The sequence below is a fragment of the Alexandromys fortis genome, unplaced genomic scaffold (genome assembly GCF_014885135.2).
Source record: "Alexandromys fortis isolate MF-2015 unplaced genomic scaffold, M_Fortis_MF-2015_v1.1 scaffold_145, whole genome shotgun sequence".
NCBI classification, from domain to species: domain Eukaryota; kingdom Metazoa; phylum Chordata; class Mammalia; order Rodentia; family Cricetidae; genus Alexandromys; species Alexandromys fortis.
This window is the reverse complement of record NW_026068049.1, coordinates 1,597,313-1,610,782: the sequence shown is the minus strand read 5'-3', so window position 1 is coordinate 1,610,782 and position 13,470 is coordinate 1,597,313. Positions and strand designations below refer to the sequence as shown.

General features: G+C 43.6%; 1 protein-coding gene and 1 long non-coding RNA gene across 3 annotated transcripts in view; one reads left to right on the top strand and one right to left on the bottom strand.

The window, feature by feature from the left end:
- Positions 1 to 228: 228 nt before the first annotated feature.
- Positions 229 to 9,680, bottom strand: Enpp4 (ectonucleotide pyrophosphatase/phosphodiesterase 4). The gene is made up of 4 exons (XM_050119372.1): positions 9,522 to 9,680; positions 5,850 to 6,707; positions 5,337 to 5,507; positions 229 to 3,318 (listed from the first exon to the last, which is right to left on the bottom strand). Exons 2-4 carry the CDS (start codon positions 6,673 to 6,675, stop codon positions 2,954 to 2,956), a joined length of 1,362 nt encoding a protein of 453 aa, XP_049975329.1. The 5' UTR covers positions 6,676 to 6,707; positions 9,522 to 9,680; the 3' UTR covers positions 229 to 2,953.
- A 63-nt stretch (positions 9,681 to 9,743) lies between these two features.
- Positions 9,744 to 13,470, top strand: part of LOC126486865 (uncharacterized) — a 16,908-nt gene continuing 13,181 nt past the window's right edge. Inside the window, exons 1-3 of one of the 2 annotated variants that reach the window (XR_007588218.1) lie at positions 9,744 to 9,890; positions 10,262 to 10,330; positions 13,278 to 13,359. This is a non-coding gene — a long non-coding RNA (uncharacterized lncRNA). Of the gene's footprint in view, positions 9,891 to 10,261; positions 10,331 to 11,388; positions 13,360 to 13,470 lie in introns of both variants that reach the window. The other variant, XR_007588220.1, reaches the window with a different exon arrangement.

Genomic DNA, 13,470 nt, shown 5'->3' with positions numbered 1-13,470 from the left:
TGAATGAAAAAAAAAAAAGAGCACTCAATTCTTTCAGCATAACCAGTTCTGTTTGATCCACGTGGGCTGCAATGTTCTCTCAATGTCATGGAAGTCATGGTGGTTGAGTGTGGGGGAGGGTGCGTTCTAGTCTTATCAATTAGATTATAGAGTGGTGTTAAATTCTTCCATTGTTTATGCCCAGTATGAAGATTTTGTAGGAAGGTGACAAATGAAGAAGGCTCATAGTATATTTGTCTGGGTAGACTTTATTCACATAAAATTTATCAAAGCAAAGTCATTAGCTACAAGTTCAAACAATATAGTCAAAATGTATCTCCTTTAACTTAAGGCACCTCAAGTCTCCCCAAAGCACTCGTGCACACCGAGCTTTGTCCTTCATTTGTAGCGTTATAAATTAACAATGAAATAAACCACTCTACATAGGAGGAATTAAAGCCAAACATCCTTAAAGCTTACAAGTTGGGCACAGAAGGGAAACACCCCAATTTCAGTGCAAAGGCATTTGATCCTTTAATATTCCAGGACTTTACCTGTGGATTCTTAAAGTCACCTACTGGACAGCACAGCTAGCAAGCCCTTCTCACACCCTGCTGCTCTTACGGAAGAGCCTGTATAACAGCTGGATAACATCAATATGATTGCCCCGCTACTAGAAAGTCAAGGTACCGAGCTGACTCATGAAATTAACAAAAACACACCAACACCTTCCTACTACCTTTGGGTACTGTCATCAAGAGCTAAGTACTTCCTGAAGTCAATACTTTTTCCTGAACAGAAAGCAGAGCAGAATTTAGTTAATCATTTGACAGTATACACACGCAAACCTCTATGTCAAAGGCTAGCTTCACTACAAGATTTTCTCAGAGCAAAACTGGACTCTCAAGAGCTTTAACAGCAATACACTGTTTCAAAGACACAAATGAATTAGCACGAAGTTCAATATGATAATCTACTTAAATAAATACTATTCTTATTTCCTGAATAAGCACTTTATAAAACATTACATAGTTCTAGTATTCTGAGAATAAAAGATAAACTGAATACATCTGACAACCAAGGGCTAAGACACCCACAGGACTCCCTTCTTATCCCAACCTTTCTAAAAACCCACTCACAGGCTGGGTGGGCACTGTATAAGCCACAACTGAGCCAACAGAGTCGCTGGGACCCACAGCATTGTAGGACTAAGCTATCTTCAACTCGTGTTAATATTCTACTGGCAGACAGCTAAAAATGTATGCAGAAATTTCTCTACTATTTTATTTGATAAAACTCTTTATCCTTTAGTATTGATGTTACATGTAACAAGTCAAAACATTTATGAACAAAATCAGTCCTATTCTGTTTACAAACACCCATTTTTATGATCAACAGCATAGATATGTATGGAGTACAGAAATGCCTCTCAAAACTCCAATACTGGGAGCCAGATACCAGGCATCAAGAAAGTAGCAATGAGCCAAGACAATGCAGTGTCTCCGAGATGACTGAGAGGTGTCACTGCCTCAAATGCTTGACTGCGCAGCACACTTACTGTGGCGCCATCACCAAGCTGGTTTCATGTTAGAACTTAAAGATCACACTAGTCAGCGAACCACTGGTCTTTTCTCTAACAGACATCACGTGAGCTGTTTGTTCTAATAATTCTGGTGCTGAGGAACCGAGCAGCTAGGGAGCTAAGGCAGTGCTTCTCAACACACCTGCGGTTCTCATTGAAAGGTTAAGAAGAGTCCAGTGAGGAAGTGAGCAGGGTGAGGCTGGGCTGCTCTGCCCCTTAGCACAGGAGCACCCACGTGACCATGGTGAAGAAGCAGGAGACACCAAACTCCACTTTACATTTCTTACCACTCTGCTATATGGAAGGCACATTAAAGTCTCAAAGGTAAATATAAAAATGCTGACCTCACAGCCTTGTGTTTTTCTACAGCATCTGAACATTTCCAATAAACATGAGAACTGAAAACTGTAACAGGAGTTTTTAACTGTAATATCAACTTGTGAGTTGACGATAATATACAACTAAGGTGTGCAAGAAGTGACCTTTCCCGACAGCTCTGCTCTGGCACATAGTCCAGTTCCCTTTGCAAGTCACAAGACATTCATGTACAAACACATTCGCACACACACCTTACCCAAAGACATTAAACACAAATAGGGCAAAACAATTTTTCTCTATTTTCTTTGAAATTTCTTATTAACAGTAGTATCCAAAAATGTAGCTAAAACCACAAGGTCTTGGTACATTACCCAGGCTGGGCTGGACTCAATCTCAAGGTCCTCTGCCTCATCCACCCTGCCCCCAACTATTGGACCTACAAGGGGCACTCACAACCACGCCCAGCTCCAAAGACAACTTGTGACTTGTCAACAGCTCAGGGCCTTAACAAGGTCAGACTTTTCATAGTCTTAGTTGGTTTTTGTTTGTTTTTAGCAGCTTTACTTAAAGTGATTTCTTTGAATGCTACAGCTCCACTGTGTGGCTAATCCACTTATTAACCATCACAGAATTTCCTACTTCAAGGGTTTTCTCAGGTCACACACTACTTAAATGCAAATATAAAAATATAAGCATCTTTTTCTTCAGGATACACAAAATTCACAAATTACATAAATATTTCCCTATCACTTACAAACATAGAAATTTGTTATAAAAGCATGCCTATTAAATTCTGGTGTATTTTCACTGAAAGTTAGATTTTTATTGAAAAATAAAGAAACTATACTTTTTTTCTCAAAGGCTCGTGTTAGTGAAATAGGTGGTCCGCACTGATCCACCAGCAACTCTACCACGGTCACGGTCATTTATATCAGGTGACACTCCAAAACAGGACACAAGAAAAACCAGAGTGGCTTTAGCATGTTTGTCTTGTCTTTTTACACATATCTCTTTATGCTGTAACACCATTCCTTGCATGGATCCTTAGATTTGAAACTAATAAGACACCATAGGTTATGCAATTAAAGGATCATCGTCATCTTCCTGCAGCTGGAGGCGTGAGAACGGACGGGTAGCGGACGTTCTGTTCTGCATGAATATTATAAGGCCTGTCAGCATGGTTAATACCAATAGCGCACTGATGACAATCCCGATGATTTCTGGGAGGTTAATGCACCACTGGTCCACTAACAAGCACTTGGTGTGGCTGAATGTTCCGTTATTAGGATGCGGTTCGAGTCCCAGGATGTGGCACATCATCGGGTAAATATCCACGGTGTTAACAGTGCTCTGCCGGTAACCTTTTCTAAAAGCAGGACCGTGGGCAGCAAGGAATGGATGCATGGTAGGCAAAGAATTGTCGTAGCCATGGTCACCTACTGGAAAAAAGACAAAATTATGTCATTAAACATCAGTCATTTTGTTACAAAATAACTCGTTCACTATAAATACACTAGCTTCTTACCAGTCTAGTTCCCATTCCTTAAGATCCTGACTGGCTGCACTGCAGAAGACAGAAATGAAATCTGTATTTCCTTCAGCTTAGGCTTGCCCCCCTTTCAGATGCACATGCCACTCTTCCCAATGAATCATGGCTTCAGACTGCAATTCTTCTCTACCTGATGCACTTACGTTTCCGTCCTACTCACTCACCTTCCCGTGCTATTTGTAAAACCTCACCGTCACCAGCATGGGCAGCTTAGAAGAATGTTCAAGTGTACAGATCCCATACACTGCGAGACAGAACCCTGAATGGGAGGATGGGACTCCAGGCTCAACTGCCTCAACTGTTCCAGTAAGAACTACCATAGCACGGTGTATGACTGCTCACTGCCAGCTAATAAATACCTCAAAAAATCAGGCAGGTCCGATAGGTGAGGGTTTAGAGAAAGCATCTGTGTACTAACTGTGAAAGAAATCCAGCCAACTCTAGCTTCTAACTTCGGAAAATGTCTGGGCCAAAGAAAAACATGGCTGACCATGCCTGCTACAAAGCCGACCCCAGGCTCCTCAGCTAACAACCTTGTCTATCAATGTGTACTCCCTTGCATTGCATGAATTTCCATTTTAGGATTATGGAGGTTGGCTGCAGCATTGTTGGACTGTTACGACAAGTCTCCAAAGATTCCACTGCAATTAAAATTTTAAGTAAGTATCATGGAAAAAATATTGGGAGGGGAAAGTCCCACAAATCATGCATGTTTGTTTATATTCCCACACTGATGGATTGTAATGGTTTTGTTCTCTGCTCTGTATTTTCCAAGTTTACAAAGTAAGTATTTAAAACAACATAAATATCAATTTTATATAAACTCTCTTAGCCTCTTACCCTTGCCTGCTACTTCCAAATTCCCGTCCTATAGTTTGCAACCAAATCTGGTCCTTCACCTGCTTTATAAGCCTGCGTTCACTGCTACCCACACCACTTCCATCAGTGTGCCAACTAAGCAGAGCCGTTTTCATGCCAGAAAAACAGCTGAGCAGCTGAAACACAGCTGGCCCACAAAGCCGAACACATCGTCTGCCTTCTAAGGACGGTGGCTGACCCCTGCAGTGTACTCCTGTATCAGAATTCTTAAAAGTCGTCTATAGACGAATAACCTTCCTGTGAGACAAGACATGTAACTGACCCCACACAGCCAATGTTTGAGGAGCAGTGCTGATGTGTCTACTTTGCTAACTTGGCTAACTGTTTCCTTTGAACTCCTGTCCAGTGATCCTCAGAACCACAGCATACAAGGAAGTGATTTCATCATTTGGGAAAGTCTGGGGGTCACTTGGACAAAAGGAAAAGGAATTAGAAAGTGAAACAGCAGCTCTCCCTTAGTTACACAACCTCTTAGTGGAGAGTGAGACTGTGGCCATTGTAAGTGGTGTGTTGAATTAAGAGCGGCAGGGCTGCGTCCCCGGCACCCGGCCGCCCGCATGGCAGGCTTATGCCCAGAAATAATTACACGGAAACTGTATTCTTTCAAACACTGCCTGGCCCGGCTAGTTCCAGTTTCTTATTGGTTAGCTCTTACATATTGTTCTAACCCATTTCTAATATTCTGTGTAGCCCACGAGCTGGCTTACCAGGGAGGATCTTAACCTGTTTCTGTCTGGAGCGGGAGAATCATGGCGACTCCTCGACTCAGCTTCTTTCTCCCAGAATTCTCTTCTGTATACTCCGCCTACCTAATTTTCTACCCAGTAAAATGGACCAAGGCAGTTTCTTTATTATAATTAACCAATGTCCTTCCTCCATCAGTGGTGACCAAATCAAAGTCACGCGAGAACTACCTTTGCAAACCTGAATAGTGTACACAGAATGAAATCAAAGTACCTGCCTTCCAAAGCCAGGTCACAATGTATGATATAGCCTTGAGATTGCAGAATACCAGAAATAAATACTTACACTTTAATGATGACTTATTTAGTACAATTGTCCAGCCTTCATCAGCAACCAAAATAATAGGTTGAATTCGATCACTATGTTGGTAGTGAAATCTGGCAGGAATATCTTCTTTGAGATAAACATTCATGTGAGGGCTACAGTGTTTCAGTTTGTCATAAACCTCTGTTACATCTGTAAAAGGGATACGAAGGGGAAAACTGTGACTTAGAAGCTAAGCTATATCTGACTAGTGTAAATAGAAATACAATTTATTTAAGACAATATTAGCTGGTTGAATTATTTTATTCTCAAAACAGAGAGCAATCAATCATGTGGCAGTGTCAGAGATGGGCACGCACACACAGGACTTTCATTCACCTGCCTATCTCTCTTCTTTATGTAGCCTGTGCTGGGTGTCTTAGAGAGGGAACAGTTTTACACTGAGTATCCTAAGCAAATATAAACTGTGTATTACTACTGATTACTAATTCTATCAAGGGAAGAAATGCCCATCTTACTCAAAGAGCTACTTACTTCTTTTGGGAAGAATCGCAGCCACAGGGGTCAGGTCTATAAGACTGTAGTTTGAGGGGTCGATGCAGGCGTCCAGATGTATCAGTCTGTTCTCAGAGCACTGAGTCATCCCGTGATCGCTTGTGATGATCACATTAAGGTTTTCCCACAGTCCTAACTCCTTGAGTTTTTGTACCAGATCACCAATAAGTCCATCTATTTCTCTCAACACCCTGCTCATGTTTCCTTTATCTTCAGGCCCGTATTTGTGGCCGCTTGCATCTGGTTCTTCCCAGTAGAGCGTGGCGAAGGTGACGGGTGGGTTGGAACTACTGAGCCAGGAGGTGACATTATTGAGTCTCTCCTCAAAGGGCACTGAGCTGCTGTAGCTCATAAAATAGGAAGGTGTAGTATTGTGGATGGGCACATCAGTTCCGGGCCACATGGCAGCAGCACTTGATCTGTTTCCTTGAAGCTGATTGGTCACCCAAATTGGCACTGCCCCATCCCACCAAAATGGATCCTTATCATTAGACTCAGAAAAATGTTTCTTTGTGACGCCATCATACATGGTGTTGGCCACAATGCCGTGGCTTTCCTCGTATAAGCCTGTCACGATGCTGTAATGGTTTGGAAATGTTTTTGTGATAAAAACGTTTGTAACATGTTCCACCAAGACACCTTCTTTGATAAAGTTCTGGAGGTGAGGAAGGTCATAGTCCTTCAGGTAGTCAGCTCTAAAGCCATCAAAGGACACCAGAAGTAACTGCGGGGTCAAGCTATAGGAAGAGTTACCTCTACAGTCAGCTACAAGTCCCAGAAATAAAAGTATTACTAATAACTTCATAACGAACACGTTGAACACAGCAGCCAGGGCTCCTAAAATATAAAAACACATCTAGGAATTAGTAACATTACTTAAGTTTCAGGAATTTAACCAACAGAAGAGAATTAACAGTTACAAATTCTTGACATCCCAGCTTTACTGATGTCAACTTAAAACTTTAATTTAAAAACAACAATAAAGTTGAAATACAGAAAAAAAAATTGCCTTGCCTTGTCCAGTTTCCAACTGATACCCGTCCCACACATCGTCAAGCTGTGGAGGGAACATGGGATATTTTTCTGTCCCTATAAACATTCCTGCTTATCTATTTTGCTCATCCAGAGCAGGAGAAATTATTCTAAAGGTTTATGAAAAATAGATAAAAATATAAGAATGATTCTTTTGTTCAAAATACAAATAATTCCAAGCTTCCAGGCGTTTTTCTTCGTTTTCATAGCTGTAGGAATTCCACCATGCTGGCTCATCACCAGTTTGTATTTATAAAAAAATACTGCTATCAAATAGAGACAAAATAAATGCTACCTGAGGAGGGAAATCTCATTGGACGTTTGCTCCAATTTTGACATGAAGTTGACTAGTAGACAAAACTTGTAAGGACTTGGATGCCACAGTGAAAAGAAACTGAAGTTACTAAAAAAAAAAAAAACTTCATCTCTATATCACTCTTAAACTTTCATTTACTGCTTTAGTTATGACTATTTTTCCTAATTTTCCAGATTCACGGTTATTCTTAATTACTCTTTAAAAAACGATCCGTTGGTTACTGGATTGATCATGTGAAATTTTACAGTGTCTAAAATGTTTCGAATATAGTTACATCTAATGAGAAATGAGAAAGGCTGCAATCAGAGCTGGGCCGCCGCGCACAAAAGAATTAGCATGGTGCCCCGTATCCTACAACATGGAAAACTTAAATCCATCACAGACCTGCATGAAAGCTAAAGCTGTAAAGTTCTTAGGGGAAAATCAAGAAGTGAATCTTCATAAACTTTAATTATGTCTAAAAACTTAGATGTCATGACAAAAACACAAGCGAAAGATGGATTCACAAGTGGTGGCTTCCTGTGTGAGTCTACTCAGCTGAAATGCTTAGAAGGTGTGATTCCACAGAGATAGGACAGCAGGCATAGTTACTTAGGGGTCGGCGTGTGAGAACTGAGAACGCGTCAGTAATACCAATGGGAGGGAAGTTTCTTTTGGGGGTGGTGAAGAGTGTTTTCAGATTGACTGTGATGATGGCGATAATTTCATACAGCTGTACACCTAAAGGAGTGACTTCAACAGCATGTTCTTATATATCAACTGTATTCTTAAATGTCCCACCACAAAATAGCAAACATCTTTATCATCTCATTTTACCTCAAAAATGGTGTGAATTATCTCATAATGCAGATTTGGCCGTTTTAACATGAGATTTTTGTACTACTTCCTATATGCAAAACAATAACACAAAACAAAACCTGTGTTTATCCTTTTCCTACAAAATACAAACGAAAATCTTTCTTCCCCAAATCCTGAAGAGAAAAGGCTATTCAATACATATGCTACCACAGAGCCCAGGAGCAGGAAAACTCTGCAGACTGGATACAAAAGCAGTCCTTGTCTTTAAGCTTAGCACAGTATGCTTTATTCTAACACCGAGCCCTAAGCTATAAGCAAAAAGGTCCTCAAACTACTTTCAAAGAATAAGATAGCCATGGTTCCAACAAGAAAATTATAAAATACTGCAAGAAATTCTGTAATATCCCAAGGAATAAACAAGCAGATACATCTGGACTGCATGCCAGTAACTGGAAATACGATGGAGTCTCCAATTTAGAAGACAAAGCATCCCTTCCCTCTTCTGGGTTGACTGTCTTGCCTGGATGCAATGCAATGTCAATCAACTCTCACTGAATCACCTAGGACATTATAGGCTTCGGTTGGGGTTGGATGAGCGCAAGGTAAAAGCCGCTTTCCAGTATCAGAATTCCATCTGCTCTGTGGTGCAATGAAATACAAAAGTGGCTTTAAAATAGCGTGATCCATTATTACCTGTGTGCACAGTGACATAATGGGTGGGTTACCCAGAGATTTTTATTAAGTGCTTAGCAATCTAAGGGAAGAAACCCAACATCCCGAGGCCTTTCTACATCTTAAAAGAATTTAAGATTCTAAATGGCCCTCACTCCTGTCTCCGACCTCCACTGTTCTAGCCCATATAAGATTTTCTAGCATCTTTAAGTCAGTACATCTATCTTGTATATCTGTGTATAAAATGCCCTTCTTTACTTATTGTAGACCCAACAAAATTTCTTCCTAAGTATGCTGCGTGAAACTGATTTTAAAATTAGTTGATGAGAAAGGGGTGGGTACTCCAGAGCGTGGAGTTCCTTAAAACTGAGAAATCTCTGGGAAAACGGGAAGAAAGAAAAGGCTTTCCTGCAGCAGATCGGCCCTCTGGAGTCGTACCGAAGGTGTACCGGAATTTTCCGGTCACGAGCTGGTCAGCCCTCAAGGCTCAGGGCTGGGACCAGCGTGCGACCGGTTGTTTGTGCAGCGCCTGACCCAGCATCCGGCATCTCCCTCGGCTCGCTCTCTATTTTTTTAGGACCGGAACGACATTCGACACCAGGACAGTACTAACCCCGGGGCGGACGCCGCCTGTCCCGACCCCCGTCCTCACCTCACGCCACCGTTCCCAACCCTCCACCTGCCGGGGTCGGCGCCACCTCCCCGAGCATCCCCCGCGCGTCCCCTCCAGGCGACCGGAGCCTCGCGTGGAGAAGGGAGCAGAGGCTCTCGCGGTCACTCCCCTCCGCCCCCGGGAAGCCGGGGAAGGGAGTGGCATTTCCCTTCTGACTCACCCGCAGCCGCGGCCACCTCGGTCCGACGCGCGGAACTAGGTACTAGCGGAACCGCGCGCTCCGGGCTACTTGCGGGTGAAGCGGACGCCGGCGGAGCGCGGCTCGACTGTGCGCTTCCTGGGACGCCTGCGCAGTAGCGGTCGCCCACCCCGCCGGGGCCAGCGGGACGCCGCGGAGACCGGCGCGGCTCTGGCGCTCCCAGTGCGCAGCTGCCGGACACCGCGCGGAGCCACTGCGGCCACCGCGGAGTCTGAGACGCCTACCTGGATTGGACGCCCCAGCCAGCTGTGAATGGGACTCCCCTTCCCATTGGCTGGTTTCCTGTACCACTCGGAGACAGGTGGAGTTAAACTGGACCTAGGGGAAAAGGTTTGCTCCTTTCTCTCCCGCCCTGCCCTCTTCTTATCGTCCGAGTTATGAGTTCCCAGTTTTAGCCAGAAGATGAGAAAGTCCCTTCTGCCTTTACCTGTACAAGAAAAGAAACTTTGAAAGAACCAGTTCACTTTTCTGGGCATGTTTCTGCTGTTTTGGATTCCTCTTCTGTTATATACTCTTGCCTGCAATCCTAACTAAGAATCAGAGTCGTCAAACTAAATCTGTTCCAGTTTTCCCTTTCACACAGCTAGAATGTGTATGTGAAATTCTCTTGCCTTTAAAAAGAGTATCAGTCATTTAAAAATCCAACTTCACACTTAAGAGACTTGCCAGAGATAGATTTATTTAATGTTTGTGTTGTCCAGGCACAACTGACCGAGAGGCTGGTACTTTTCCTTGTATCTGTAATGCCCAAAGATGAAGCTGTCACTTAAGTAAGTATTTACTCTTTGTTGGATTTAATACGGTATTTTAAGGTACTCCGGGTTTAGTATCCCCTTCCTCTGCTAAAGTGCAAGGGCCCAGAGAGTATCCTCATTACTGAAGCCACACCAGATACTCAAAACTGTACAATGGAATGAGTTAAGTATGTCGTAATCATACGCAACAACCTGAAGTCTGAAAGCTGAGCTGTGAACCCAGTAGCTGGATGTATCTGGTACCTGCAGTTGTTGTCACTGAATGCCAGACAGAGTTTGATACCTTGGTCTGACCTGAGGGGATTGCCGTAACTAAGACCACGGGTATGACAGAGGGAGCAGTTTGAATCGGATTGTCTCCTGCTCGTTAGTGGTCTCCCTTGATAAACTGATTCCAGTTTCAAGCCCCCAATAATCCCGGGTGCTAGAAAGTGGAGCATCTTGGATCCACAGGTCGTCTCTGCTGAAATCTTGGTAGAAGTCATCAAATTCAGCCCTAGAATCTGCCAGCACTGAGTAATCTTGGGCACTCGCCTCAACCTGTGTGAACTTTATCTCGTCATTGGCACAGGTGGTTCTGCAGTACCGACCTCTCAGGATTCTTGTCAAATAAGTTCTTGAAGGCACACTAAGCACTTGGCATACTCTTTGATCGTGGTATTAGATGTGATTGTCGTGAAGACTGCCCAGAATGTTCCCCATTTTGAACAATAGGTAAAATGGAGTTGCAGGAGAAGTTACGTAGTGCACAGTTTAGCAAACTGCATTTTCTGCATTTGGGCGCCAGTTCTGCATATACTGCTGCTTCCTTACTAGGGACACAATTGCTTTTTTAAAAAAAGCAGAATTGAGTGCTGCGTGGGTGACACGTGCAGTAAGAGAACAATGTGCTGTCCCCAAGAGAAAGAAACACTTCTACATCCCCTGCTACTGCCTGGGTGTGGATCCGTTCAGAGACCCTTGCATCTGGTCCCCTCCACGTGAAGATAAGGTAGTCAAAAACTAAGGGACAAAACGATTCCTGTTGGCACTAGATTCCTGCTGTCTCTCGTATTATTTCTCCCATTGGCCAGAATTGAAATCGTGTGTCAAATACACCTGGATGATAAGGGTTACTTGTTTCCTGAAGAACAAGAAATCCAGAAAGAAGGTGCACTTTGGAATCATTGACTTTGCAGTTCTGTGTGGGAGATATTACTCATGCACACTGCTCTGTTTTTCTACCTGGAAATTGATTGGCTTCTGGTTCTTTTCATGGTAAAGATAACTACCTACAGGAATGGTAAAATCCATTTTTTTCATGCTCCCTGGGTAATACACGGGACTTCTCCAGGGTTTTGTATCTTAGTGGCGGCACCTCCAATTCAGGTAGACTAGTTGCTGTCTTGTATGCCCCACTCTGAGGGAGTAAAATCAAAAATAGGCAAGCACCTATTTTCCATCCATACCCTAAGCTGAGCACTGGGCAGGAACTATTTTTCTCAAACTTCTTTCTTCTTTAGTAGATTTGAGATGGAGTGGGTGTTGGAAAGTCCACTAAAGTGTTCTTCTAGATATGGATGTTTGGTTGGAAGTGTCACCCCAGCCTTTGGCACCCCTGTATCCAGAGAGTCTGGGATGTTTGGTTGGAAGTGTCACCCCGGCCCCTGGCACCCCTGTATCTAGAGAGTCTGGGGTGTTTGGTTGGAAGTGTCGCCCCAGCCCCTGGCACTCCTGTATCCAGAGAGTCTGGGGTGTTTGGTTGGAAGTGTCGCCCCAGCCCCTGGCACCCCTGTATCCAGAGAGTCTGGGGTGTTTGGTTGGAAGCACCACCTTAGCCCCTAACATCCTTATACCCAAAGAGTCTGTAATGTTGGGTTCAGGCTTCACTCCGGGCCCTGGCATCTGTATAGCCAAAGAGACTGGAATGTTTGGTGGAAAGTTCCATCCCAAGCCCCCTTCCCCTGGGAGTTGCCTCAGTTCAGACTCCACCTCCCAAGAAAGCCTGCCAAACAGTGTCCCCTACCCAGAGAGGCGCAAGACCACTCCCACAGGGTATTTAAACTGCCCCACTCCCCAGACCTAACCAGTGATCTTTCTAGTCTTCCTTCCCCCACCTCCTCTCTGAGGGCCTGGAAGGCCTCCTGGGAGCACTGGCATGCACTAAACCTGGGCCTTTTCTAATTCGGTTTGATTTGGTCTGATTTGGATTATTGTGTGAGTGGAGAGGTTTATTGGGCCATAAAAACTTTTCTGTGTAAAGGTAAAAGAATGTGACATTAATACTGATTTTCATTTCTAATGTAAATTTTCACATAATTATTGTTTTATTTAGGTAGACAAAAGAATACCATTCACTTAAATATTCTTTCACCTTAGCTTTTTGAAGAGCTTTGTAGAGAGGCTTTATGTTGTGGAATATAGTTTAAGATGTCCTATATTTGTTTATACAGTGGAATATTTGCTTAAAATGCAAAGATGTGTTGCATTCACTTTTTTAAGTAATTTATTTTAAAATGATCTTTTCTGATTTGAGGTACCTATCCCAGTTCCATTCCCTCAGCTTTTACTGTTTCCCCTACCTCCCCCACCCGACTCCCAATCTACTCCTCAGAGAGGGTAAGGCTTGCCATGGGGAGTCAACAATGCCTGACATGTTACTTTGATGCAGGACCAAGGCCCTCCCCTCTATATTTAGACTGAGCAAGGTGTCCCTCCAAAAAGAATGGACTCCAAAAAGCCAGTTCAAGCAGTAGGGAAAAATCCCGGTCCCACTGGCAGTGACTGCAAAGACTGCCCCAACCACACATCTGTGACCCACATTCAGAGGGCCTAGTTTGATCCTATGCAGGTTCCCCCACTGTCAGTCCAGAGTCAGTGAGCTCCCACTAGCTTAGGTCAGCTGTCTCTGTGGGTATCCTTATTGTGGTCTTGACCCCTTTGCTCATATTATCTCTCCTTCCTTTCTCCTACTGGTCTCTAGAAGCTTCGCCCAGTGCTTAGCTGTGGATCTCTGCACCTGCTTCCCTAAGTTGCTGGATGAAGATTCTATGGTAACAATTAAGGTAGTCATCAATCTGATTGCAGGGGAAGGCCAGTTCAGGCACCTTATCTGCTATTGCTTAGGGTCCTAGTTGGGGTTATCATTGTGGATTCCTAGGAATTTCCCCGGTGCC

What these genes read in the sequence shown, in the direction of transcription:
- Enpp4 (XM_050119372.1), bottom strand. Translation starts at nt 6,675, where the DNA reads ATGAAGTTATTAGTAATACTTTTATTTCTGGGACTTGTAGCTGACTGT. An exon ending in TGCGATTCTTCCCAAAAGAA is followed by an intron (nt 5,508 to 5,849) that starts GTAAGTAGCTCT and finishes TCCCTTTTACAG; the next exon opens with ATGTAACAGAGGTTTATGAC. An exon ending in AAATAAGTCATCATTAAAGT is followed by an intron (nt 3,319 to 5,336) that starts GTAAGTATTTAT and finishes TCTTTTTTCCAG; the next exon opens with TAGGTGACCATGGCTACGAC.